Here is a 25,810-nt window from a genome sequence, read left to right on the forward strand (position 1 = left end):
ACCATTCATAAGCAAAGGATAAACTATGGGAGTGGAAACACCGAGAAAAAGCAACTGCCTGAATACAGAGGTTGAGGGGACATGACAGAGGATAGACTCTAAATGAACACTCTAATGCAAATACTATCAACAAAGCAATGGGTTCAAATCAAGAAAACATCTAATGCCCAGTGGACTTACGCGTCGGCTATGGGGGGGTGGGGGGGGAGGAAAAGAAAATGATCTATGTCTTTAACGAATAATGCTTGGAAATGATCAAATAAAATATATTTAAAGTTTGCCAAGCAGATTACATGGAGCACTTCATTTGGCTCTCAGGCGATAACCCTGTGAGTTTGACATTATAGATAGTGATTTTATAATTCTATGGATGAGGAAAAGGAGTCTCAGAGAAATTCAGTGATTTCCCTAAGAAGGGAACCAAAGCATTCTTCATTGCTGTCCCATCTACCCATCAACTTTCTTGGACATCAGCAAGGCATCCTGGTTGTGTCAGAACCAGCCACAATTCCAAAGAGCCCTTCCTGGTCTCAGTAGCTCCCTGCCCTCCTCTCCAACAAAGCTGGAGTTAAATATTTTGTCTTTAGTCTCTTTTTGTTTATCTCTGGTTTTTCAGGCAGACCAATAATTCTCATGTTGTCTCTTCTTCCTCTGTTTTCCAGGTCTGTGACCTTTTCAGTGAGAAATTTTGTGTTTTCTTCTAATTCATTAATTTTTTGGCTTTGCTTTATTAATTCTTGCTGTTTTGCATGCTCACTGTCTTCCAGTTGCTTAATTCTGGTCATTAGGGACTGGTTTTGCTTTTCAGCTTTGTCTGCCCTTCTATTAGATCCTTCTAGTTCTTTCTCCAATTGTGAAGTCTTGTCTATCAGACTGCTGATCTCTTTCTCCCATTTTTCTTTCCAGAAGGTTTCCATCTTTTGGGTAAGCTCCAATTTGAGTTCTTCCAGAGCTTGTGGATAATTTCCATTTTGGGAGGCATATTTTGATTTTGTTTGGGTTTCATCCTCTTTCTCTTCTTTTCCTTCGGTACTCCCGCCATAAAAGTTTTCAATAGTCACCTTTTTCCCTTTCTTCCTGGAGGCTTGATTTTGGGCCATGTGAGCCATCCCTTTGGTGGTTTTATTCCCCTTTCCTTTTTGGTCTGGGATCTGGGTATATGGGCGGGTTTTCTGTGAATTTAGGTTGCCTCAGACTAGTTCTTCCCAGCCTCCAAGGTTTCTTAGAGCACAGGCCCCTGTGCTCAGCGTGGCCGCCCCTTTGCTCAGCGCAGGATTTTCCTGTGGAACCGCCCTGAGAGGTCGTTTCCTTGCAGTCTTTAGATCCCAAGGACCCTGGTGTGCCCCCCCCACCCCAGACAGAGACGCTCCTCACTCACTTGCTGTCCTAGTGTTCGCTCTGATACCTTACTCTTGTTTGGGGGTGGGAGAGGTGGCTCAGTTCATGTTTTTGTGCAAGCTTTTCCTCCTCCTTATAGTGTGGAAATGTTCAAGCCCCACGTACCTTCATTTCTGTAGGGTACTGGAGAGTCCCTCTGTTCTTCCAAAGGTGATTTTTATGCTCTTTTGAGGTAGTCTATTTCGTTCAGTACCGGGGAGAGGAAGCGATTTGCGTCTAGATTGCAGCCATGTTAACCTGGAAGTCCTTTAGTCTCTTTTTAAGTATTCTGCTTATACTATACTTAGTACTGTACTTGTCCACCCCCTCTCCCCCATTGGAATGTAAGCCCCTTGGGGCAGGGATTGTCTACATTTATTTTTTTCTTCGTAGTCTCAGAACAGACAGTGTTGGGCACACAGCAGACAAGTAATGTATGCTTGTTAATGGATTGCCTAATGACTAGGACAGCAAGCAGGCTGAGGTGGAGGATTCAATGTGGCTAGCAAGAGAAGAGAGAGAAGAGGATGAGGTGGGACAAAGGAGTTAGTTAGGTGGGCTTAGGCTCAGACCCCTGGCACCAGGCACAATATTGGGGCATGACAGGGTTCCACCTGGTTTCTAAGTGTACCTTGCTTGGCATTTATGTCTTTACTGAGAACCTCCTTCCTCCCTTCTCCTCCAGAATCCCCTGCCTCTCATTCTTCAAGGATCATGTTAGGGAGGTGAGGAGAGCACTTAGGGCAGGGGAATGAGGTGGACGTGTGCCTGGACAGTGAGAAAACTAGTCAGCCTGGAGCGGAGTTCATGTAAGGGGAAGATGAGATTGTAAAAACAAAGCAGGCTGGAACCATATTGGAGCCTCAAATGCCTCCTTAATGAGTTTTGTGGATGGTTATTTTAAAAAGGGAAACTGCCGGGGCCCTGCTCTCTTCGCTTTTACATTCCCACACTTAATGTCTGAAATGTTTTCTTGTGGCTAATTAGAAGAGTTTGGCATTGGGATAAGAAGGAACACATTTTCAGCCATTGATTTGAGCTATTATGAACATTTTAAATTCCAGTTCTAATTTCTTAGCCCATCAATTTGTAGATTTGTGAGCTTGGAATCATGATCTCAGACTCTCGGAGTTGGAAGGGACCAGAGAGGCCATCTGGTCCTACTGATATCTGGACAAGAATCCCTCAACAATATACCCAACAAATGGACATCTAATTTTTGCTGAAAGACCTCCACTGAGAGACAACCCACTACTCCAGAGGTGGTCATTCCACTTTCGAAGAGCTCTCATTGTTAGGAAGTTTTTCCTTATAAAGAGCCAAAAAATCTGCTTCTTTGCAATTTGCTTCTACTGTTCTTAGTCCTCTCCTCTAAAGGCAAATAGAATAAGTATCATTCCCCTTCTGCATTACTTTTCTTCAAATACTAAGAGATTGCTGTCTTGTTCCTTTGGTCCAGTTCCTTCATCTGCTCTTTGTGTCACATGGTCTCAAGGGTCTTTCCTGTGGGTGTTCTTTGGATTATCATCATCCTCTCTAAAAACGGGGCACCTCGTACTGAATTCAATCCACCAGATACAGTCTGACCCAGGCAACAATCATTGAGCAGAAGCCCTACTGTGTTCTGAACACGATTCAACCAGAGATCAATCAACATTAGCTTGTTGACAGCTAGGCTGCACAGCTGACTCCTATTGAATATGAGCAATTCAGTAATACCACCTGCATCTTTTCTTCTTTTTTTAATGATCTGTCTAGCTCCACCTCTCTCATCTTGAAATTATGAAGTTAATTAAAACATTTTCTTTTCTTTTGTTTTTTTAAAGCATTACTTCCATCTTAGAATTGATAGTAAATATCAGTTCCAAGGCAGAAGAAAGATAAGGGCTAGACAGTTGGGGTTAAGTGACTTGCCCACAATCACAGAACTGTCTGAGGCCAGGTTTGAACCGAGGATCTCCCATCTCCAAGCTTGGCTCTCTATCCACTGAGCCAACCAGCTGCCCCCAAATTTGTTTTTAAAAGTTGATTTTAGGGGATTCCATAGCAGCTCCTATAGGTATGTTTTGTCCTGCTTGCCCTGGGTGCAAAAATGTCTAGTTATAGCTCTGCAGTTTAGTAATGCTGTCCCAAAAGATTATTCTGGCATGACCTGTTTCCAATGAAGCTATCCTTGTTCTATATCTTATTTTGGGATGTTCACCAAAGATTCCTTAAATAGTCTATTCTTGAATTTTGCAAGGAATCAAAGTCAAGCTCACTGACCTACAGCTTGCAGACTTTACTTTCTTTCTTGCTTTTTTTTTTTTCAAAATTGGGATAACACTTGCTATGGCCCTGTCTTATGATTCTCTTCCTATTCTGCCAGTCTTTCAAAGATCACTGACTGTGGCTCAGCTTTTGGTTCCCTAGGAACATTTTCTTCAGATACACACGGCTGCAATATACCATTTATACACCATTTATCTTCCAAAGCTGTGACTTACACAGACAAAATTATTTGACTGTTCTTTCAGGATAATTTGCTCATGATTGGGGTGAATGGGGGTGGGACCTGGGCTTAGATCTTCAGCTGCCCACAAATCTCTCAGCCATTTATCCCTTCAATGCTCATCTCTTGCCAAACCCCACCACTGGATTACTCCTACCTCCTGCTCATCTGCTTCTACTCATCCTGTTAAACTGGACCAGATGAAATCACACAAGTCCCAACTATATGTTTTTGTCCTCTAACTTCAAATGGGCTCTCACTGCAGCAAGGCAATCCCTCTGATTCATTCCCAAGTGAGATATTCCTGCAGAAATCTTCCAAATCTTCTCACTCTTCCTTAAGTCTCCACATTTCCCCAGCAGAGGATCTTAAGGATTTTCTCTTCTCCCTTTTTCTTTGTTTCAATACTTCTTAATAGCAGGAAGATTTATCTGACCACTCTTCCTTCCCTTCAGTCTTTATGAAGGTGAACCTCTTCCTTGGCATGTCCAGTAGGGCCTGTAGTTGGCTTGAGTACAGAACAGAATGAAGAAGTCATAGAAGGGCAGCTAGAAGTCAGGAGGATCTGAGTTCCAATATGACCTAAGACATTTCCTAGCTGGATGACTCTAGTCACTTAATCCTGTTTGCCTATTCCTTCATTTTCTGTTTTAGATTTGTTAGTAAGAAAGTAAGGTTGTTTGTTTTTTTTAAAAGAGATCATTTAGATCAGATATGTCATCCTGCATGTGCAGCCCTCAGCACACCCAAAAGCCACCTGAACCAGATTAAAATGTAACTGGAACATATTGAACAAAATAAATAAAAATACAATGAAACACTGATAATATTGCATCTTAAAACTGAATCAAGATATGGCCCACAGGGATCCTTATGTCTGCCTACTGACTGTTTTTATTTGAGTTTGATCTGTTCCAACCCCCTTGTTTTGCTGACGAGGAAACAGCCATAGAGTTGAAATGATTTACCTGGGTCACATGGATACTAAGAGGAGTAGGAGATGGGATTTGAACCCAGGCTCTCTGACTCCAGATACTGTATTCTCTCCATTCTACTACTCACATGGATATTGGATCATTATGCTTGAGAGCTCATCTCATCCAACCTCCCTACTTTACAAATTAAGGAACTGCCCAGAGAGGAGCAGGAGCTTGTCTAACATCACACAAATCTCAAGTGGCAGAGTTGGGATTCCAACTTTACTTCTTGGGCTCCAAATCTGATGCTCTTTCCACTTCTTTCTGCTGCTTGCTTCGTGACTATTTTTTGTTGTTGTCTGACTCTTCCTGACCCCACTTGGGTTTTTTTTTTTTGACAAAGATACTAGAGTGGTTTTGTCATTTCCTTTTCCAGCTCATTTTACAGATGAGGAAACTGAGGCAAAACAGGTTAAGTGACTTGCCCAGTATCACCCAGCTAGTACGTGTCTGAGGCTGGATTTGAACTCAAGTCTTCCAGGCCTGGCACCCTGTTCACTACCTGTTCACTACCACCTAGCTGCCCCAATTGTGACAATTCTAGAAATCAGTTCATGCCTATGGGCCCTTTCTTCCCAGCTTAGGTCATAAACTCCTCGAAGGCAGAGGCTGGGCTTTTGATTTCTTTTTTGGAAACAGTTTCTGGGTCCAGTGGGGCCCTGGGGACACTTGTTGGATGACTCCTTGCCCTCAACATTCCACTATGCTAATGGCCAAGGGTAATAGTAAGGGTCTAGGCTTTGCATCCCACCCCCATCCCTCCTCTGTGCCCCCACTGCCTGGGCTGGGTGCAGAGGGAGAGTGCTTTAAATGCTTGCTGAATGAAGTGGTGAAGGAACAGCAATATCTCTTTTTCCAGAGGATCATAAATCGCAGAACAAAAAACACTCTCCACAACCATTTTCCTCTGCTTGACACTGGATTTATTGGAACAGGAAACAGACAGCTTCTTAGAGCAGCAATACTTGCCAAGAGTGCTGCTCACTGTGGGGGTTGGTCTGCATTTACTGTATTGGTTCCAGCTTTCTTTTTTAAAGTGTTAATTAATTATGGCTTAAAATTTGACTCCCTTAACTTTCCCTTGTTTCTTCTCATCTCCTTTGGGTAAAGGCCCAGTTCCCATCAGTACCCATCTGGGGCATGTCTTAGCTTGGTCCCCCAATGGCCAGCTGCCTTAGAGAAGAAATGGAAACCAGGGAGCTAGGAACCTGAAGAAGCAGTAGTCATTACCTACCCTATGATAGTAGGAATAGGATGGATGGGGCAGGAGAGATCTGGGTGTCATCTATAGAGTTGATAATTAAACCCAGGTAAGATGAGAAGAGAAGAGAAGAGAAGAGAAGAGAAGAGAAGAGAAGAGAAGAGAAGAGAAGAGAAGAGAAGAGAAGAGAAGAGAAGAGAAGAGAAGAGAAGAGAAGAGAAGAGAAGAGGAAAGGAGAGGAGAGCAGAGGAGAGAAGTGGAGAGGAGAGAAGTGGAGAGGAGAGGAGAGGAGAGGAGAGAAGAGAAGAGAAGAGAAGAGAAGAGAAGAGAAGAGAAGAGAAGAGAAGAGAAGAGAAGAGAAGAGAAGAGAGAAGAGAAGAGAGAAGAGAAAGAGAAAGAGAAGAAGAGAAGAGACGAGACGAGACGAGACGAGAAGAGAGGAGAAGAGAAGAGAAGAGAAGAGAGGAGAAGAGAAGAGAAGAGAAGAGAAGAGGAAAGGAGAGGAGAGCAGAGGAGAGAAGTAGAGAGCAGAGGAGAGGGGAGAAGTGGAGAGGAGAAGAAAGGAGAGAAGAGGAGAGAAGGGAGGAGATGAGAGGAGAGAGAGGGGAGGAGAGAAGAGAACCCTATGAGAAAAAGGGGACCCAGAGAATACTTGCTCTTTGCCAAGGGTTGATGTCTTTAAGGCCAAGAGGTTAAAATAAAACCAGAGAACATATGCTGCTCCCTACCCCACCCCAGACATCTTCCCCATGGCTAAGAAACCCTCAGTATAAAATACAACATTGAAAAATTAGAGACCACTGAACAAGTGACCCAGAGCCTTTCCCCCCTAAAGATCAGGTTGCCTTTTATCTACTCCATTATATCTTGTATTTATCTTGTTAGGTACATGTTGTTTCCCTTATTAGAAGGTGACACTGAATGGTAGAGCTGAGACTAAGGTCCTGGACTTCTGACTTCCAGCCTATTACTACTATATTCTTCCTTGAGAGAAAGGATATTCTTTTTTTTTTTACTTTCTTTGTGTCCATAGAAGCATAGCACAGTATATGGGGCAGGATAAGCACTAAATAAATGTTTGTTGACTGAGAAAAATAAAAAGGCAGTAGCTTGTTCTAGGAGCACTTCAAATCAGGAGTGAATCCCAGAAGAAAATTCAGGACTTATTTTGCTTCCTTCATGTCCAGGGAGTTTGGAGAATGGAACACACCATGCCAAATGGCACAATCAGTACACAGAAGAGTGGTTTTGGAATGACTTGGTGAATTCTGGATGCCTCCTATGGCAGGTAGAAAGGTAGACAGAAAGATACTCTTGAGCATCCTTACTCTCCCTCAAACTGTAGGGAAGAGATCTCTCCAGGTCAGCCCATCTCCCTTCTTTGGGTCCAACCACTTCCCACAGGCAAAGATGGTGGCGACTCCATTGCTGGTATTGGCGACCTCCACCCTCTCCACTTGCCAGCCAGAGCTGGGACCTTTGCCATCATGCTCCAGCCTCACTTTACGGAGCTCCCCCAGGTCCAGAGTTTCCAGGTAAAAGCGGTCAGTGCGGCCCCTCTCAAAGAGGTTGTGCATCCGCCGCTTGAGCTCCCGCTTCCCTGTGTCACCATTGGCCCCAAAGATGGTGATCATGACATTGGCATCTGTGCCCGCTCCAGGGTCGTAACCTGTTGTGATTATGACCTCATACTTGACCGACACCAGGCTCTGGATCTTGCTGGCAAAGCTCTCCGTCACCTTCGTGACCTCAAAGACCTTGAAGTACTTTTTCTTTTTCTTTAGGGGGATTTTGTAGTCACAGTTAAAAAAGTACCTGAAGAAACAGAATGGCAAAGAAGAGATTGAAGCCTCATCAAAAATTATCTAAGATCCTTACCCCAAGACCCCCAGGGGTATAGTAGAATAACCCCTAGATTTAAACTCTGGGCACAGTGGATAGAATGCTAGGCCTGGAGTCAGGAGGACGTAGGTTCAAGGCTGGCCTTTCATACTTACTGTCAAGTCACAGCTTCTCAGTATCTTAGAGAACTCCTAAAGGGTAGAGAAATTTCAGATCTGTATTGGTAGAGTTTCCTCCTGCAGGAGGCTCCGGGATCAATGAAATCACCTCTAATCCCTATCCTTATATAAACACATTACATATAAATATATGCAACAGAGAGAGCCCTTTAATACTCCGCAAACATGTATATGCCATCTAGAAAGCCTTTAATACTATGTAAACAGCTCATCACGGTGACATGGAAAGACATTTTAGAATGGCAAAAACTCCGGACTTTCCCTTTTGGAAGTTCTTGGGAAGAGGAGATGCTATTACCGAGCTGGGATAGTTTTGCCTAAAGTGTGGGGGTGGGGGCGGATTAGCTGGCCTTGCAAAGTCAGCCCAGAGTTCCCTGATTGGCCAGCATTTCTGAGAGCTTTAGGCAAGTGCGGAAATGAGATCATTCCCTAGGCAGTGAGTGAGGTCAAGCCCGCTCTATTGGGAGTAGAGGTTTGAGCCGAAAGAGCCCGTGACGAGAGGCAAAATCGTGCCAGACCTGGCTGGGAGAGCAGGGAAGAGGGGGAGTGCCCAGGCACCGAGCCCCCCTCCTCCATGCCGGGCAGTGAGCTGCTGCTGCTGCGGATGGTTGGAGCAGATGCTGAGGGATGTGTGCCTTCAGTGACTGCCGTGGCCCAGGGGCAATCTGCGGGGACCCACTAACAGCATGTGGGCAATTAGAACTGGCAACAGCCTCGTGAGCTCTCAGGGATACATTTCATTTCCAATCAAGGAAACGATTTTCAAATAATCCTCTCCTCATCCTCCCAGTCATGACAGTATTCATGTCTCCTTCCAGGGAACTGAACAGGAAAATCAGGGAATATTGAGAGCGAGAAGGGACCTTCAATGCCCAACTCTTTCATTTTACTGAAAAGGAAACTGAGGCTGGGAAGCTCAAGCAAATTTCTAAATATCAGGTGACACAATGGCAGAGCTGAGACTAGGACCCAGGAGACCTGAATTCCAGCCCAGTGGTATAATATCATCCTGCTTCTCTTCATCGGGCTTACCAGGAAACCACTTTGTACCTGCATGCGCGCGCGCGCGTGTGTGTGTGTGTGTGTGTGTGTGTGTGTGTGTGTGTGTGTGTGTGTGTGTGAGAGAGAGAGAGAGAGAGAGAGAGAGAGAGAGAGAGAGACAGACAGACAGACAGACAGACAGACAGACAGACAGACAAAGGGAGAGAGACAGAGATGGAGAGAGGGAGACGAGGATATGATGATAGCTTTATTGCAAAGGATTGTTCATTTGATCTCCATTTTATAGATGATAAAGAAATATTGAGAGAAATTAAATGACCTGTCCAGGCTCACTCTACTAGAAAGTGATATAGAGGCAGAATTTGAACTTGGTTCTTTCTGATTCCAAGTCGAGCACTCTCTCCACTGAAGTACCTCACTGCCTAGGTGAAATGTTACCTCGCAACTGGACTACTGTTATACTTCAACACATTTCTGGACCCTTTAAACCCACCTCATGAAGACTTAGGAAGGAAAGATACTGGATGGCTTCATATGTACAGACTAGAAAATAAAAACACAAGCTGAAGTTATCACTGGCAAACACTGAAATACTGAACCTGCACTTCAAAGGAGTGGATTCCCTTTGTCTGCTGATAAATTCTGGGAGAGACTGGAGACCTGATATGCTGGGTTGTAATATCATTATAGTGGGGCAGAAAATGCCTTAAACAATGTCAGGAGAACTAGGTTCTAAGATCCTGGCTTAGCCACTCACTTAGTTGTACCTGATCTTGGGCAAGTCACTTCATGATTCCAAGACACATTTTCATTATCTCTAAAACTGAAATGGATTACTTTAGCTCATATTTTTCTCCTTTTGCAGATGAGTCAGGGGCTCTGAGTTCTAGTCTTTTTTCTGGTACCAACTGAATGAGGAAACTGAACCAGCATTTCTCCTATATGAGAAACAGGCGGAAACTGAAGGATGTTCAAAGGAGATAAGATCACTTTTTCAAAGTTACGCAGCTAGTAACTATAGAACCAGGATTCCAAGTAGGCAGTGTACTTTCACTTCATCATTGATCCTGGTCTGTTGTATTCCTTTTAGCTCAAACATTCTAAAACCCCTTGTTTCCCCAACAGAGATATGAAAAGTGTTCCCTAGGGTGAATTTCAGGGGGACTATGGAAAGCCCAAAGCCTGACAGAAACCTACTTCCCCACTTGTTTCTTTCTTTCTGAGCTTTTACCTCATCACCTCACCACACTCAGACTTTTGATTCCAGGTGCCAAAGCAGTTGAAAAGGATCCTTTATTTTGTTTGTATTTGCCCTGATGCTACTTCTCCTCTCTGTTAAGGTGACAAGTCTGAGCCTGAAATTCAATAAATCTCTTGTTTGATGTCTTAGTGGATTCCTCCAGTCTTTACAGCCCTCTCTTCCATGATAGCAACAAGCATTTATACAGTAATTTTAACAAGTCTCTTTAGATATTATTTGATGTTTACAACAAATACGAGATGCTTTTATTATACATTTTTGCAGATGGGGAAACTGAGGCTGAGAGGTTATATCACCCAGCAATTAAGTTTCTGAAGAATGATTTGAATTCAAATATTCCTGAATCTATATCCCAACACTATCAACTACTTTTTCTAGCTGCCTACCCATTACTTATCCTCTGAGTCTACTCTTCTCAGGTTCTTTTAACTTATCAATGCTTAATAAATGTGTGCCCTCTCTCTCTTTTCTGTTACTTTCTCTCTCCCTTTGACTCTACCCATCTATCCACATATTCATCCATCCATCTGTCTGTCTGTCTATCTATCTGTCCGTCTGTCTGTGGGTTGGTTGGTCTGTCTGTCTTTCTGTCTGTGTCTATCTATCTGTCTGTCTGTCTATCTGTCTATCTATCCATCTATCTATCTATCTATCTATCTATCTATCTATCTATCTATCTATCTATTTGTTGGTCTGTCTGTGGGTTGATTGGTCTGTCTGTCTTTCTGTCTGTGTCTATCTATCTGTCTGTCTGTCTATCTGTCTATCTATCTATCTATCTATCTATCTGTTGGTCTGTCTGTGGGTTGATTGGTCTGTCTGTCTTTCTGTCTGTTTGTCAGTGTCTATCTGCCTGTCTGTCTTTCTAACATTGAGCTGTTATGCAGAAGACTTACTTTTGCTTGGCCCAGAAGGCAGGGCTAGAAGCAATGCTGTTAGAATCTTGTTTGTAATTGTCTCAGTTCTTTAATGATGTATTAGACTGCTTCTGATACCTAGATTGGTGCTCCACCTTTCAGGTTACTTTGAGGGTATTTGATGAGTGGATTTCTTTCTGTTCTCCTAGTCAAAAGAGACAAAGTGAAGATACCAAAGTGGACCACCTAATGCCCCTGATATTTGGGGTGGGAGAGGATATCTAGGGAGCCTTTCTTCTGTAATATAAATATCTATCCATTACATACTAACTTATGGGCCTAACTTCATTGAGAATATAAGGTTTATTCTCCTGGTCTGTATGTAGGCAGGAAGGTTTCTTTAATATTATATTTTCCCTGCTAAAAGAATATCTACCCTTTGACCCAGCCATAGCACTGCTGGGTCTGTACCCCAAAGAGATAATGGACACAAAGACTTGTACAAAAATATTCATAGCTGCGCTCTTTATGGTGGCCCAAAACTGGAAAATGAGGGGATGCCCATCAATTGGGGAATGGCTGAACAAACTGTGGTATATGTTGGTGATGGAGTACTATTGTGCTAAAAGGAATAATAAAGTGGAGAAGTTCCATGGAGACTGGAACAACCTCCAGGAAGTGATGCAGAGCGAAAGGAGCAGAACCAGGAGAACATTGTACACAGAGACTAATACATTGTGGTATAATCGAACGTAATGGACTTCTCCATTAGTGGCGGTGTAATGTCCCTGAACAACTTGCAGGGATCTAGGAGAAAAAAACACTATTCATAAGCAAAGGATAAACTATGGGAGTGGAAACACCGAGAAAAAGCAACTGCCTGAATACAGAGGTTGAGGGGACATGACAGAGGATAGACTCTAAATGAACACTCTAATGCAAATACTATCAACAAAGCAATGGGTTCAAATCAAGAAAACATCTAATGCCCAGTGGACTTACGCGTCGGCTATGGGGGGTGGGGGGGGGAGGAAAAGAAAATGATCTATGTCTTTAATGAATAATGCTTGGAAATGATCAAATAAAATATATTTAAAAAAAATATTATATTTTCCCTCTCTGTCTTCTGGCAAAGTTGAGACATTTGCTTCCCACAATCTGAATTCCTATAAGGAATAATCAGGATTTACTTATCCCTTTTGGTACCCTGACCCTCCCAGGCCTTCTCCTTATAGATTTATAGGGCAATTGCCTTAAGCTTGATAGGGCATCCTTCCAATCCCATTCCTAGGATTTGATTTACAGACCTCACTGTTCCTGGTCAATCCATATACCATGTGTCCATGTTGGATCTTGTGGCATTGGGGGGGGGGCAGTCTTACTGAACCACAAGACCATTGTGCCAAGGCCATATAGTTATACCAGATGTCCTAGGCATCTTCTGACCTGGCAGAGCAGAGTACAAATGTTCTGAACATATGAGTGAGCTTTTATTATCAATTTGGATAAAGGCAAAAATGGCATTTTTGTTGATTTTGTGGGATGACACATTGTTGGAAGGGATAGCTAATATGCTGACAGTCAGAACTCAAGGTCTAAAGATTTCAATAGACTAGAATGATGGAATAAATGAAATAACAAAAATGCAACAAAATTGCTTAAGTTCATTTGTGTGCAGTAGAATATTAAGGATGGGGACTAGATTTGTGATTTTACTGATGTCAGGAACTCTTGGGCAAGAAATTTTATCCTTTGTTTGGGAAGAGGAACAATGACATCATAGATGGGAAAACTCATTGTACCAATGCAAGTTAGTCAATCAACCAGTCAATCACTAAACTTCATAAACTGCCCATTTGAGCTAGGCACTGATCATCACTTTCCTTACAACTTGCAGTCTTGGAAATTTGCCTAGAGCACAGAGAAGTTAAATGACTTTCCCAGGGTCAAACAGCCTGCCATTTTGTTTCAGAGGCAATACTTGAACCTAAGTTCACCTCTATATTGTCTATGTTATGTTGCTTCTCAGTAGAAGATAATCAAGATAAATGTAAAGTCTTGTACTTTGGTTTAAAAAAATCAATGGCACAAGTGCAGGGTGGGGGAGAATTGGCTTAATAATAGTTCATGTGGCAAGATTTAAGACTTTCAGTAGACTACAAAGCTTTTTTTCTCTCTCCCTCTCCCTATTCATATATACTATTCTGAGACAGAAGGTAAGGTTGAAAAAATAGATATATATTTAATTTTTTATTATTTAAATATAATTTATATAATATATATAATGTACATATATGCACATATGTTTTTAACCTTTACCTTCTGTTTTAGAATCAATACTAGGTATCAGTACCAAGGCAGAAGAGCAGTAAGGGCAAGGACAACTGGGGTTAAATGGCTTGCCCAGGGTCACACAGCTGAGAAGAGTCTGAGGTCATATTTGAACTCAAGACCTCCCATGTCCAGGCCTGATGCCCTATCCACTGATCTACTTAGCTGCCTTTATATATTTTATTTTAATTTTTTTACCCTTCACCTTCTGTCTTAAAACCAACACTGTGTATTGGTTCCAAGGCAGAAGAGTGGCAATGGGGGTCAAGTGACTTGCCCAGGGTCACACAGCTGGGAAGAGTCTGATGTCAGATTTGATCCCAGGACCTCCTGTCTCTAGGCCTAGCTTTCAATCCACTGAGCCACCTAGTCACTCCCTATATATTTTAATATGATATATTTACCCTAAAATATAATGTGACCTTTTAACTCAATTCAGGTCGAATGTTTAGGTACTGCTTAAGAGCCTCTCCTTTTCACAGCATCATGTATACAGTTAGCTATGACAGTCTCTGCTCTTAAGGAGCAACTAATCTAAATAGTAGGTTACATTAGCAAAGGTATGGGGTACAGAATGAAGGTGGTGATATCTCACCATGTGCTGCTAAGATCATATGTAGATTATGATAACACTTTTGGGCACTGCATTAAAATTCTAAAAATTTAAAAAGAAAAGCAACAAAATAAAATATAAATCAATAGGAGAATGACCATGATAGTGATGGGTCCAGAAATCTTGTAATGAGAAGAATGCTTGAAAAATGAAAGAAAAAAGATGAAAGATGGGGGAGAAACACATCATAACTCTTCAAATATCTGGAGGATTGTCTTGTGTGGGAAAAGGGGCGAGCTTGTTTTCAGCAGTTCTGGAGAGTAGAAGTAGGAAAAAAGGGTGGAATTTACAAGGAGACAGGCTGATCCAGGAAAAGGAAGGATTTCTAACAACCAGGGCAATCAAAAAATGGTACAGACTGCTTCTGGAGGCTCTGAGCTTCCCATTACTGGAAGTGCACAAGTAGGGCTTGGAACCTTCTGTTAGAAGATTTCTGCAATTGGGTAGAAAGTTGGACAAAATAACTTCTAAGGACCCTTCCAGCTCTGGTATTTAATGACTATGACTCCTTGTGGCAAATTTCTTTGGTATTTCCCTTCGGTGTCTTCCCTCTTCCCTTGTGTCTTCATGTGATACTCTCTAGACAACCAGGTTTTTCCTTTACCCAACTTTCTATGGTTGTGCCAATGACACCAAGCCCAGTTTTGCCCACAGCCAAACTGGGCATAAGATCCACAGCCACCTGGGGGAATATATCAGTAATCTGCACCTTTCCAGCTGGGAGTCCCACCTAGACCTTGGCCAAGTGAGGAAGCTACGTACACATTGTTGAACTCTAACTCTGTGATGGTGATGGTCTTCACATGCCAGAGTATCTCCCTGGGGGGCATCCTCTGTCCTTCTCTGGGCATGTGCCACAAACTCAGTGATGTTATTTCACCCACAAAGATGCTGTCAAATTCAAATTTGTCAGTGCCATCTCTGTAGGAAACAAAAGAGACTGTCAGTGAGCCATCCCATTCATTCATTCCCTTCCCTATTTTATTTATCCATGCATTCAAAGAAAATTTATTGAGTGCCATTTATATGTGAAGCACTTAAACTGGACAGTTAGGGATGCAAAGAGTAAGACAGTGCCTATACTGATTTGGGTTACATTTTAGTTGGGGTGGCAAAACTACTACCCTGAAATAATTCAATAACCACACAGTACAGTCTATGCTAAGGCTAAAAGAATGGCAAAGGCAGAGTGTGCTTATAGAAGTTCAGAAAAAGGGCAAAAGGGAGACCACTGAAGTCTGGGCTGCTCCAGAAGACTTTATGGAGAAAGATTGGCAGATGGGTAAGACTTAGATGGCAGGGGAAAATAAGATGAGCCAAGCCACAGAAACGGGAATGCACACGGACCATGGAAATGAAAAGGAGTCCAGTCTTGCTGGAGAATCGAAAAAATAAAAGCTATAATAACTTTGGGCCAAAGAGTAGTGGGTCATTGAATGACAGAATAAGGAACAAAGGCTTTATATCTTGTGGGCAGTGGGAAGGGAGACATTAAAGCAAAAATGGACCGAATGTTGTCTAAACAGTGTTTTAAGACTAATCTGGCGGCAAAGTACAGAAGAACCTAGACTTACGGTGATAGGATTCCTCAGGAATTAGGTACATTAGGGAATACAAGTAAAGAATGCTTTTGGATACATCCTTACAAAATCACAAGAATATTAAGTGATTCGAACAGTAGTGCTTCCAAGAGTACAAAGCACTTTCCCTGCATTATCTCATCGGAGCTTCTCAAGAACCCCAGGAGTTAATTACTTCAGGTATTATTATCATGCCCATTTTACAGGTGAATATGTTAAGGCTCTGAGTAGTGAGGTGATTTGCCACAGTAAGCGGCAGAGGCAAGATTTAAACTCTGGTCATTGGACCTCCAAGTCCAACTCTGCCACCCCACGCTGCCCCTCACCTCCATGAAGGTTACCTCCTGGAAACCAGAGCGTGCTGATGCCTTTTTATTCTCTTTTATCTTCCAAAGTGCCTAGTTGCTGGGCCCCCAGAGGAGATCAGGAAACACCTGCTAATGTGTATCCCAGGAACCTGCACTGGGGGCTGCCCTGCCCTTCCTTCTCTCTCCCAACAAAGCCACGAGGAGGACTTCGCTACGCCTGCCGCTTCCTAAGCCTCTTTTTCTGATGAGCTTCCCTCCCCCTTCCCCCAAGTCTTTGGGCCTCCCCTACTTTCTAAACACCCTGTGCCTAGGGCTGTTTTCGATGAGCAATTCTTTGGATCGGTTTTTTCTTCCTTCCAGAACGATCCAGGCATTCTCCCTGGTATCTGAATCTCCGGTTTCTATGACGATCTCATAAGCTGCAACAGAGGACAAAAGCCAACCATTAGAAGAGGGGAGGCAGCTGCCCACAAGTGGGGATCTGACGCAATGGCTTGTGGCTCCTCGGCCTCATCCTCACCTCCAAGGAGTGGGGAGCACGGGATGGGGGAACTGAGGTTAATTACTGCGCCGAAAGGCTATAAATAGGACCCAGGATAGAAAAAGCCAGTATCCCCTAAAGATGCCCGAATAATTAAGTCATAATTCCCCTTTTCTGTTTATTGTAACGATTTCTTCACCATATAATTAGGGAGGCAGTTGGAAACCAAATGCAGCAGGGAGACCTGCTTGGAGGAGGTGTGAGGAAGACACTGAAGGCAGGTCGTGGCGGGGGGGGGGGGGGGGGGGGGGGGGAGGAGGGGGCGGGGTAGTGGAGAAGGTGTTTCCAGGGGCTAACCCTAAATCTCTGACTCACGTTTCACCACGGCGACCATTCACAAGGGATGGGTACCAGAGTAGAGGGAGGGAGGAAGGCTCTAATACAAATACGCAAGAAGGGGTCTGAACCAGCTTTTTACCAGCTAGCTCCACTCTCCAGATCCATATTCTATTAGCAGAAGGAACAATAGAATCACTGAATATTACTGCTGGACTTTAGAGGTCATCTACTTGAACCTTCTAATTTGGTAGAGGAGAGGAGGATGCAGAAGCCCAGAGAAGGGCAATGATTGGCCCAAGGTCACCCAGCTTGTGAAGAGCAGCATTGGGAATCTAACCAAGACCCCCTGGTTTGGAATCCTTTGTCCTTCCCCTGCATGTTGTTGCTATTACTGTGAATAGCCATAGCAGACATTCTTCTTCACTTCATAGAGACAAAGCACTTTCTATAAGGTGTCTCCAAAGGCTTTATGTAATTTTAAAAAATAATTTATTTTTTCCAATTAGAGTAAAAACAATTTTTTAACATTTAAAAAAAAATAAGTCCCCAATCCTTTCCCTTCCTTTCCCCCCTACCCCTGCCTTGAGAAGACAAGCATTTGATTTGCATAGGTTATATATATTCAGACACATGGAAAATATTTCCATATTAGTCAAGTTGTGAAAGAAAACACAGACCAAAAGAAATCCCCCAAGAAAATAAAAGAAGTCAAGAAAAAATACAATTTGATCAGTATTCAGACTCCATCAGTTCTTTCTCTGGAGATGGATAGTGTTTTTCATTATGAGACCTTAATTGACTTGGATCATCACATTGCTGAGAATAGCTAAGTCTTTCCCAGTTGATCATCGTTACAATATTGCTCTTATGTTATACAGTGGTTCTGCTCAATTCACTTTGTATCCATTCATGCAAGTCTTTCCAGTTATTTCTGAAACCATCCTGCTCACACACAATAGTATTTCATCATGATGGAATGTGACACTTGTTCAGCCATTCCCCAATAGATGGGCATCCCATTAATTTCCAATTCTTTGCCACCACTTTAAAGAGCTGGTATAAATATTTTTGTACTTAGAGGTCCTTTTCTATTTAAAAAAAAATCTTTTGGGGATACTTAGTAGAGGTATTGCTGAGTCCAAGGGTATGCACAGTTTTATTTTTCTTTAGGCATAGTTCCAAATTGCTCTCCAGAATGGTTAGGTCAGTTCACAACTTCACTAACAGTGCTTTAGTGTTTTGATTTTCCTGCATTCTCTCCTTTTGTCATTTTCCTTTTCTGTCCTATTAGCCAAGCAAATAATTTTGTTGTTTTTTAAAAATATTTTATATAAAGTAGTGAAGATATGAAGAAATTTTTATCACATCATACCAACATACCATAAATATTTCAAATTAGTAGAAATTTAATCTGAAATCGAGTGATCCAAAAAGTTCTTGTTTTTGTTTGTCACAGCAATTCTTAAAAGTCCAAAAGCTGATTTTTAAAAGAGAAAGATGATAGGTGTGAAGTGGTACCTCCAAGGAGTTTTACTTTTCATTTCTCTAACGATAGTGATTTAGAGCATTTTTTTCATGAGTATATATAGTTTTGATTTCTCTGTCTGAAAACTGCCTGTTCATATCTTTTGACTCTTATCAATTGAGGAAAACTTATACTCATAAATTTGACTTGGTTCTCCATATATTTGAGAAATGAGGCCTCTATCAGAGAAACTTGCCCCTGCCTCCCCAGTTTCCTGCTTTCCTCCTAATTTTGGCTACACATTGGTTTTGTTTGTACAAAACATTTTAAATTTAATGTAATCAAAATTGTCTATTTTATATCCTAAAATATTTTCTACCTCGTTTGTTCATAAATTCTTCTCTTATCCATAGATTTGACTGATAAAATATTAAATGCTTCCCTAATTTTCTTATTTAACCCTTCTGTCTAAATCATGTACCCATTCTGAACTTATCAGTGTAAGATTTTGGTCTTGACCTAGTTTCTGCCAAACTGCTTTCCAGTTTTCCAGTTTTTGGGAAATACTTGAGTTCTTGTCCCCAGAGCTTGGATCTTCGGGTTTATCAAACACTAGATTGCTATGGTGCCAGATTGTTTTGATGATTACTGCTTTGTAATTCAGTTTGAGATCTGGTGTCCCTAAGCCTCCTTCCTTCACATTTTTTTCATTGATTCTTTGATATTCTGATTCCCTTGATATTCTTGATCTATTGTTCCAGATGAATTTTGTTAATATTTTTTCTAGCCCTATAAAATAGTTGGTAGTTTGATTGGTATGGCATTAAGTAAATTAATTTAGGTAGAATTATCATTTTTATTATTTTGACTTGGCCTACCCACAAGCAATTAATATTTTTCTAATTTTTTAGCTCAGACTTTATTTGTGTGAAAAGTATTTTGTAACTGTGTTTAGATAGTTCCTGGATTTTGATAAATTCCCAAGTATTTTATTTCATTTTTTAAAATCCTTGCTTTCCACTTTAGCATTAATACTATGTATTGGTTCCAAGACAGAAGAGTGGTAAGGGCTAGGCAGTGGGGGTTAAGTGACTTGCACAGGGTCATACAGCTAGGAAGTGTTTGAGGCCAGATTAGAACCTAGGACCTCCCAACTCTAGGTCTGGTTCTCAATCCACTGAGCCACCCAGATACCCCCTCCCAAGTATTTTATATTGGCTACTGTTATTTAAAATGGAAGTTTTCTTTTATCGCTTACTGCTGGTCTTTCCTGGGATATGCAGAAATTTCTGAGCATTAATGTGGGTCTTTTTATATCCTGCAAATGTGGCAGTCCAGGCATGTAGAAATCTTGGTTATATTTTAGGGGTACTCAAAAACCATGCTTATGAGCTACATGCTCATTTTTCCCAAGCTAAGTTCTACGCCCAATGAGCATGTAGCTCATAAGCATGGTTTTTGAGTACCCCTAAAATATAACCAAGGTTTCTACATGCCTGGATTGCCACAGCAAAGTTGTTAATTATTTCAACTAGCTTTTTAGTTGATTCTCTGGGATTTTCCAAGTATACCATCATATCATCTGCAGAGAGTGATAACTTTGTTTCCTCATTTCCTATTCTAATTTCAACTATTTTTATTCTCTTATTGCTCCAGCTAGCATTTCTAGTATAATATTAAATAATAGTGGTGGTAATGAGCTTCCTTGTTTCACTCCGGATCTGATTGGAAAGGCTTCTAACTTATGCCCATAACAAATAATACTTGCTGAAGATTTCACATAGATACTACTTATCATTTTAAGGAAAGCTCCATTCATTCCTATGCTTTCTAGTGTTAGAATAATAGGAAGGAGTATTGTATTTTGTCAAAAGCTTTTTCTGCATCTGTTGAGATAATGATATGATTTCTGTTGGTTTTGTCATTGATGTGGTCAGTTATGCTGATAGTTTTCCTAAAATTGAATTGGTCCTGCCTTCTTGGTATGAATCCTGCCTGGTTATAGTATAGGATGTCTCTGATTCAGTGCTGTAGTTTCCTTACTAGTATTTTATTTTAAATGTTTGCATCAATATTCAGAATGGACTTCGTGTAGTTTTGACCTCTAGTTAATCACAATGTAAGTTGTGTATGCCCTGCTTACAAGATCACCTTTGATTCTCACAATCCCTGTCCCTTTGGAGACAGGATTTTTATCCCCATTTTATGGATGAAGCTGATCCAGTGAATAAACTGCCTCAGGTTGTACAACTAGTGAATTGATGGCAGAACAGTGAGTTGATGGCATGGAACACAGACCTTCTAACTCAAGTCTAAAACTCTTTCCACCATGTTATGTGGCTCAAGGAAGAAGAAATTAAAAAAAAAATTTTTTCTCTCTTCACAAGGGAAGTAGTTGCTTAAGACTACATACAAAACACATGACCTAAAGAAAGTAATTTCCCTTCTTAAGGCCTTTCACTTTCCTCATCTGTTCAGTGAAGGCTTTGGACAAAATGATCTCTCAGGTCCCTCACAGTTCTAACATTCTCGGCTACATAGCATCCACCTGCCACAGGAAAGGACTGAGTTACCTAATATGAAAACAAAACAGAGATATTTTCACATCAGACAAGCCAGTTCAAGTCCCTGGAGAGAGGATGAACCCAAACTATGGTGTTTTCTTGCTGTTTGTCTAATTTCCATGATTCATGACCATGAGCAGTCAATGGTACTTTGTTTATGCAACTCGAGAGATTTTTCTGCCTCAGAAATATGATCTCTGCCTCTGAATTATAAATCAAAATGTACCTACCCATTCCACTGGGCACCAATGGAAGTCTTAGCAATTGCTTTCCATTTCTGCTCAAAGCCAAAGAGATTTGAGTATCTATGCTGCCTCCCCCAGGGACCATGTCACTGAGCTGAGGTCCCTGTTGGTTTTTGTGAGTTCCTGCTCTAGAAAGGGTGATTTCCAGGGAGCCCTAGACAGGGATCTAGCTAGGGGGTTCTAGACTCCTGCAAAAGAGGGACTGGAGAATGCTACTGGATTGCAGTGTGCCTACCAGAGCTTTCCCATCAACCACCTAACATTTCTACCATTTGTGAAATGCCTCCTGGCTCTTTCAGGGTCTCTGGGGGAGTCACTCCTATGATCAGCACCAGCATCCAAAGGTTAACTCAGAACCCACTCTACATGCGGGGAGAGAACATGGTTTTATACATTAATGTGGTTTTAGGGACATCTGCAAATACTCCCTTTTCCTCCATAATTTCTTATCAGATCTAGTATCTGAATTTTCACCATAATGGATTAATGCCTTTGAGTTAAGGCATTGTTGGCCCCTGTGATAATGCAACTATATTCCCCGGGAGGTAACTCCCTTGCAGGGGCTAATTTATTTACTGGAACTTTGCAGAAGAGAAGTGTGAGAGGGAATAGCACAAAGAGTAGGTTGGTTTTAATGAGGGTAGTGGAAAGATGTGCCATTTGTAGTTTTTAGGCATTGAGCTGACTATGATAATACCAACTGCTTAGGGTGCTTGGTGGATAGGGACAGGAAGGTTGGATGGAAGCTCTGAGACATGGAAGTAAGGTAACTAAAAGAGGGAAAACTCCACACTTCCCAACCCCTCTTGGAGGTATCTCTGTCTTCCAGTCTTACTGGTTTCTTCCATCTCCTCCAGGATCTCATTGTTGGCACAGCGCAAGTCTCGGACTGTCTGTCTGTCCCCCTCACTCTTTGATAGCCAGCGTTCACATGGGAAGCGAAATGTCTCATCCCTGGAGTTGTCCTTCACATCTATGTAGTTCAGATGCCATCCAGGAAACATCCCTGTGGAAACAGGGATGAGACTAATGGTCAAACTTATCCTCCCCCTTTTCCCTTCAACCACCCTCCGCTCTTCCACATAAATCTATCTCCTAGCTATGTGACTTCAGGAAAGCTCTCTCTCTCTTGACCTCAGGTTATTCATCTGTAGAATGGGTGTCAAGGGAAAAAACTAGATGAACCTTAAAACTCCTTCCAGCTCTAAGTGTGGATGATTTCCTTAGGGAGAGAGAATTTCTAAGAATCATCAGAAGTAGCATATCTATCTGGCCTAAAGGAAGTTGAGCTGGGAGCCAAAGCCTATAATGAACTTGGTAAAGAGACTGTGACCAGAACAAGCTAGTCTAACCTTTGCCTGCTGGAGTGAACAACAGGACATTAGCAAAAGCCTATCGTCACCATCCCCTCTGGTAGAGCAACAAAGTCATTGTGGAACATCCGAAATACAGCTGCTATCTGTTGGGCATAGTTGAAAAAATGGACCAATTTTTCATAGCGCTAAGGTTGTCTGCATACATCTGAATGTGGGGCTGTCAATAGTGCTGTAATTTGCATTGTGCAGTGTATGAGGAACATTTCATCAAGCTGAAATATAAGTTGGCCTTTCTGTTGGTCTAGTTGCCTCTTAGTCCCTGAGAACCCTAAAAAACAGGTTTAATTGCCCTTTATTTCTTACATACTGTACATATTATGTCTATTTTTCATTTGTTCCTTCATTCAACAAACAATTTTCAGTGCCTGCTATGTAAAGTTTAATGTTCTAGAGACTGGAGAAAAGAGCGTAATAAACAATATGGAAATCTCTGTCCTTCAGGAGCTTATTATCTAGGAGTAGATGAAATAATAAAGCATGAAAAAAGGGCAGAGACCAAATATGGGTGAGGTTATGGGTGTGAATACCCCCTCGGCCATTAGAGATCAAAATTCTCAGTTCTTCGCTGATTTCAAAGATGGTCTTTGAGAATTGTGGCTAAAGAGTTCATCGGTTTGTTTGCCAATCTACTGGTGATGAGCCTCTCAAACCTGATGAGGTTGGTCCTAAGAGAACTGTACAGTCCAACACTAGAATTCAACTTAGAGTCAATCCAACTTGCTAAGACATGACTGAACTAATATCTTGCTGATTTCACCTCCTAGATTGAACCCAAGGTAACCTCCATGCCATCATGAGCAGGACAGAAATGGAGGGGATAATAATATAATATTGTATTTTATAATATGCACAAGTTATAACATGATAAATGCAAGGGAACAGTTAGAGTAGACTATCATGTCAAATTCAAGTTGGGAAGTATCACTGAGGGGGAGGGTAAGATTGGAGAAGACTTCATGGAAGAGGTGGCTCAAATGCCACCTTAAAGAAAAAGTCTTGAAGGAAGGGGAAGATTTTAAAAGGTGAGATCATTCGGTATATAGGATATAATGTATACCTTGGCAGGAACATGGCAGAAAATAACAGGAACTTAAAAAATGAATGACAAAAGGAGTAGCTATGTAGCAGAGGCCTGGAGCTGGGAGGACCTAGATTCAAATCTTGTCTCAGACATTTTCTAGTTGTGAGATCTTGGGCAAGCACTTAACTCCAGTTTGCCTAGCCCTTACTGCTCTTCTGCCTTAGACTCAATATGTTGTCTTGATTCTAAGACAGAAAGTAAGAGCATTTTTAAAAAAGGAATTAATACAAGTAGCATGATACAATGGGAAGAACATGGAATTTGGAGTCAGCAGACTTGGGTTCATATCTTGACTCAGCTACGTTGGAGACTTTCCCAGAGATGCATAGACTTGGGAATCAGGTAGCAAGAACAAAATGCTAGCTTTCTTTCAAAGAAAGTTCATTGGTAGAGCAATCCTGCCAAAGAGACAGGGGACAACTTGATTGAAGGTGTAAGCTGCAATAAAACACACTTTTGTTGAGTGAAAAAAGGGCGGAAACCAAAAAGAATTGTTCATTTAAAAAACTTAAATTCAAATAATTTTAATAACTTGCTTTTGAACCTGCTATTTTTGAATTTGAAAATATTATCGTTATTAGCTTAATTATCTTTTGACTCCCTTTCCCACCCATCTCATTGAGCTTTTCTGTGTCCATGGGAAAGTCTTTGGTCAATGTGAAAATGAGCTTATTGTTGAACTTGAATAGAAATCTGAAGCCACCCCAATTTCCATTCATTCTGACACATATTTATTAAGTGCGTGTAGCTGATCAACATTAAATAAGACATCAGCTATTGTCCTCATGAAGGTTATGCTCTAGGACAAGGGTACCTCACCTAGGGTCTATGAACTTTAAAAACATCGTTTGATAACTACATTTTATTATAATTTCCTTAGCAATCTTATTTAATTTATTTTATGCATCTGTGAATGTGAAAAGAGGTCCATGGCACACAAAAAGTGAAGAATTCCTGCTCTAGGCAAATGTTAGGGAACAGATATGAATCATATACTAGAATTCCCAAAGGACTTAACTAGAGAATTTAAAGGTCACGGAGAAGCAGTAAAGGCAAGAAGAGGAGAAAAACTTTACAGAGTTTTCATGGGTCAGAACCACTAAGAATATTTCTGCCTGTGTGTGTGTGTGTGTGTGTGTGTGTGTGTGTGTGTGAGAGAGAGAGAGAGAGAGAGAGAGAGAGAGAGAGAGAGAGAGAGAGAGAGAGAGAGAGAGAGAATGAGAGAGAGAGAGAGGGGCGGGGAGGGAAGAGTGAGGAGGGTAGAGAAAAGAAGAAGGAAGCAAGAGTACTTTGGGTGAAGCTTATTTTGACATTCTGACTTGACAGTACATTTGCTTACTCTTCAAACAAAAGAAAAAATCTACCTTCTGGGAAGGAACTGAAATTGTAACACCAACTCCCCAGGGTCAGCTCAGCCCAAGGTTCCTTAATGAGGCTTTTCTGGGTGGCTTTTACCTGGTATTCTTCCTTTTGAGAAAAGATCCTCTTTCCCAAGAAGACAGGATACTTTCAGATGTTTCCCTCCTCTGCTGTCCTAAGCAGGCAGAGATGATTTCATTGACAAGACCAAGCACTATGGCAAAAACCAAGGAACAGTGCTGATTCTTTGGTGTCAATCAATCAACAGGCATTGATTAAAGCTCTACCATGTGCCAGGAACTGTGGTAGATACTGGAGACACAAAAGATGAAGCGCTCCCAGCTCTTAGGGAGCTCACACTGTTAACAGAGGACCAGAATATATGCAATGAAGACTATTGTTGGGCACTTGCCATCATTCTGGTTATTCAGAGCGGGAATGGAAGGGCTAAAACTTCAGATTTTGTGCTCTCCTATTCCCCCTTCAGGAGCCCCAAGCCTTATTCTGTTTGCCTTCTCTTTCCTTTCACCCTGGGGCCTCCCTTCAGTGACCTCACTAAGACATTTTGAACCTTCCATCAATCCAAGATCCTAGGATTTTTAAGGAAAGTCTAGGTAAGCAGCTGGGCAGCTGGGTGGTATAATGGATAGAATGCCAGGACTAGAGGCAGGAGAATTCATCTTTGAAGTTCAAATCCAGTCTCAGACACTTACTATATGACCCTGGACAAGTCATTTAACCCTGCTGCCTTCAGTTTCCTCATCTGTAAGATGAGTTGGGGAAATAAATAGCAAATTACTCCAGTATTTTTGCCAAGGAAACCCTAAATGGGGTCACAAAGAGTTAAACAACACACAACAACAGACAAGCAGTCAGGGATC

At 41.7% G+C, this 25,810-nt stretch overlaps 1 protein-coding gene across 1 annotated transcript in view; it reads right to left on the bottom strand.

Annotated features, from left to right (window-relative positions):
- Positions 1-5,756: 5,756 nt before the first annotated feature.
- LOXHD1 (lipoxygenase homology PLAT domains 1) overlaps positions 5,757-25,810 on the bottom strand; it is a 159,703-nt gene continuing 139,649 nt past the window's right edge. The window contains exons 26-29 of the mRNA XM_056824393.1: positions 21,949-22,119; positions 16,309-16,438; positions 14,894-15,052; positions 5,757-7,861 (exon numbers count right to left, since the gene is read on the bottom strand). Coding sequence (XP_056680371.1) covers positions 7,381-7,861; positions 14,894-15,052; positions 16,309-16,438; positions 21,949-22,119 — 941 coding nt within the window. The 3' untranslated portion in view covers positions 5,757-7,380. The remainder of the gene's footprint in view (positions 7,862-14,893; positions 15,053-16,308; positions 16,439-21,948; positions 22,120-25,810) is intronic.

This window comes from Monodelphis domestica, chromosome 3 (genome assembly GCF_027887165.1).
Source record: "Monodelphis domestica isolate mMonDom1 chromosome 3, mMonDom1.pri, whole genome shotgun sequence".
NCBI classification, from domain to species: Eukaryota; Metazoa; Chordata; class Mammalia; order Didelphimorphia; family Didelphidae; genus Monodelphis; species Monodelphis domestica.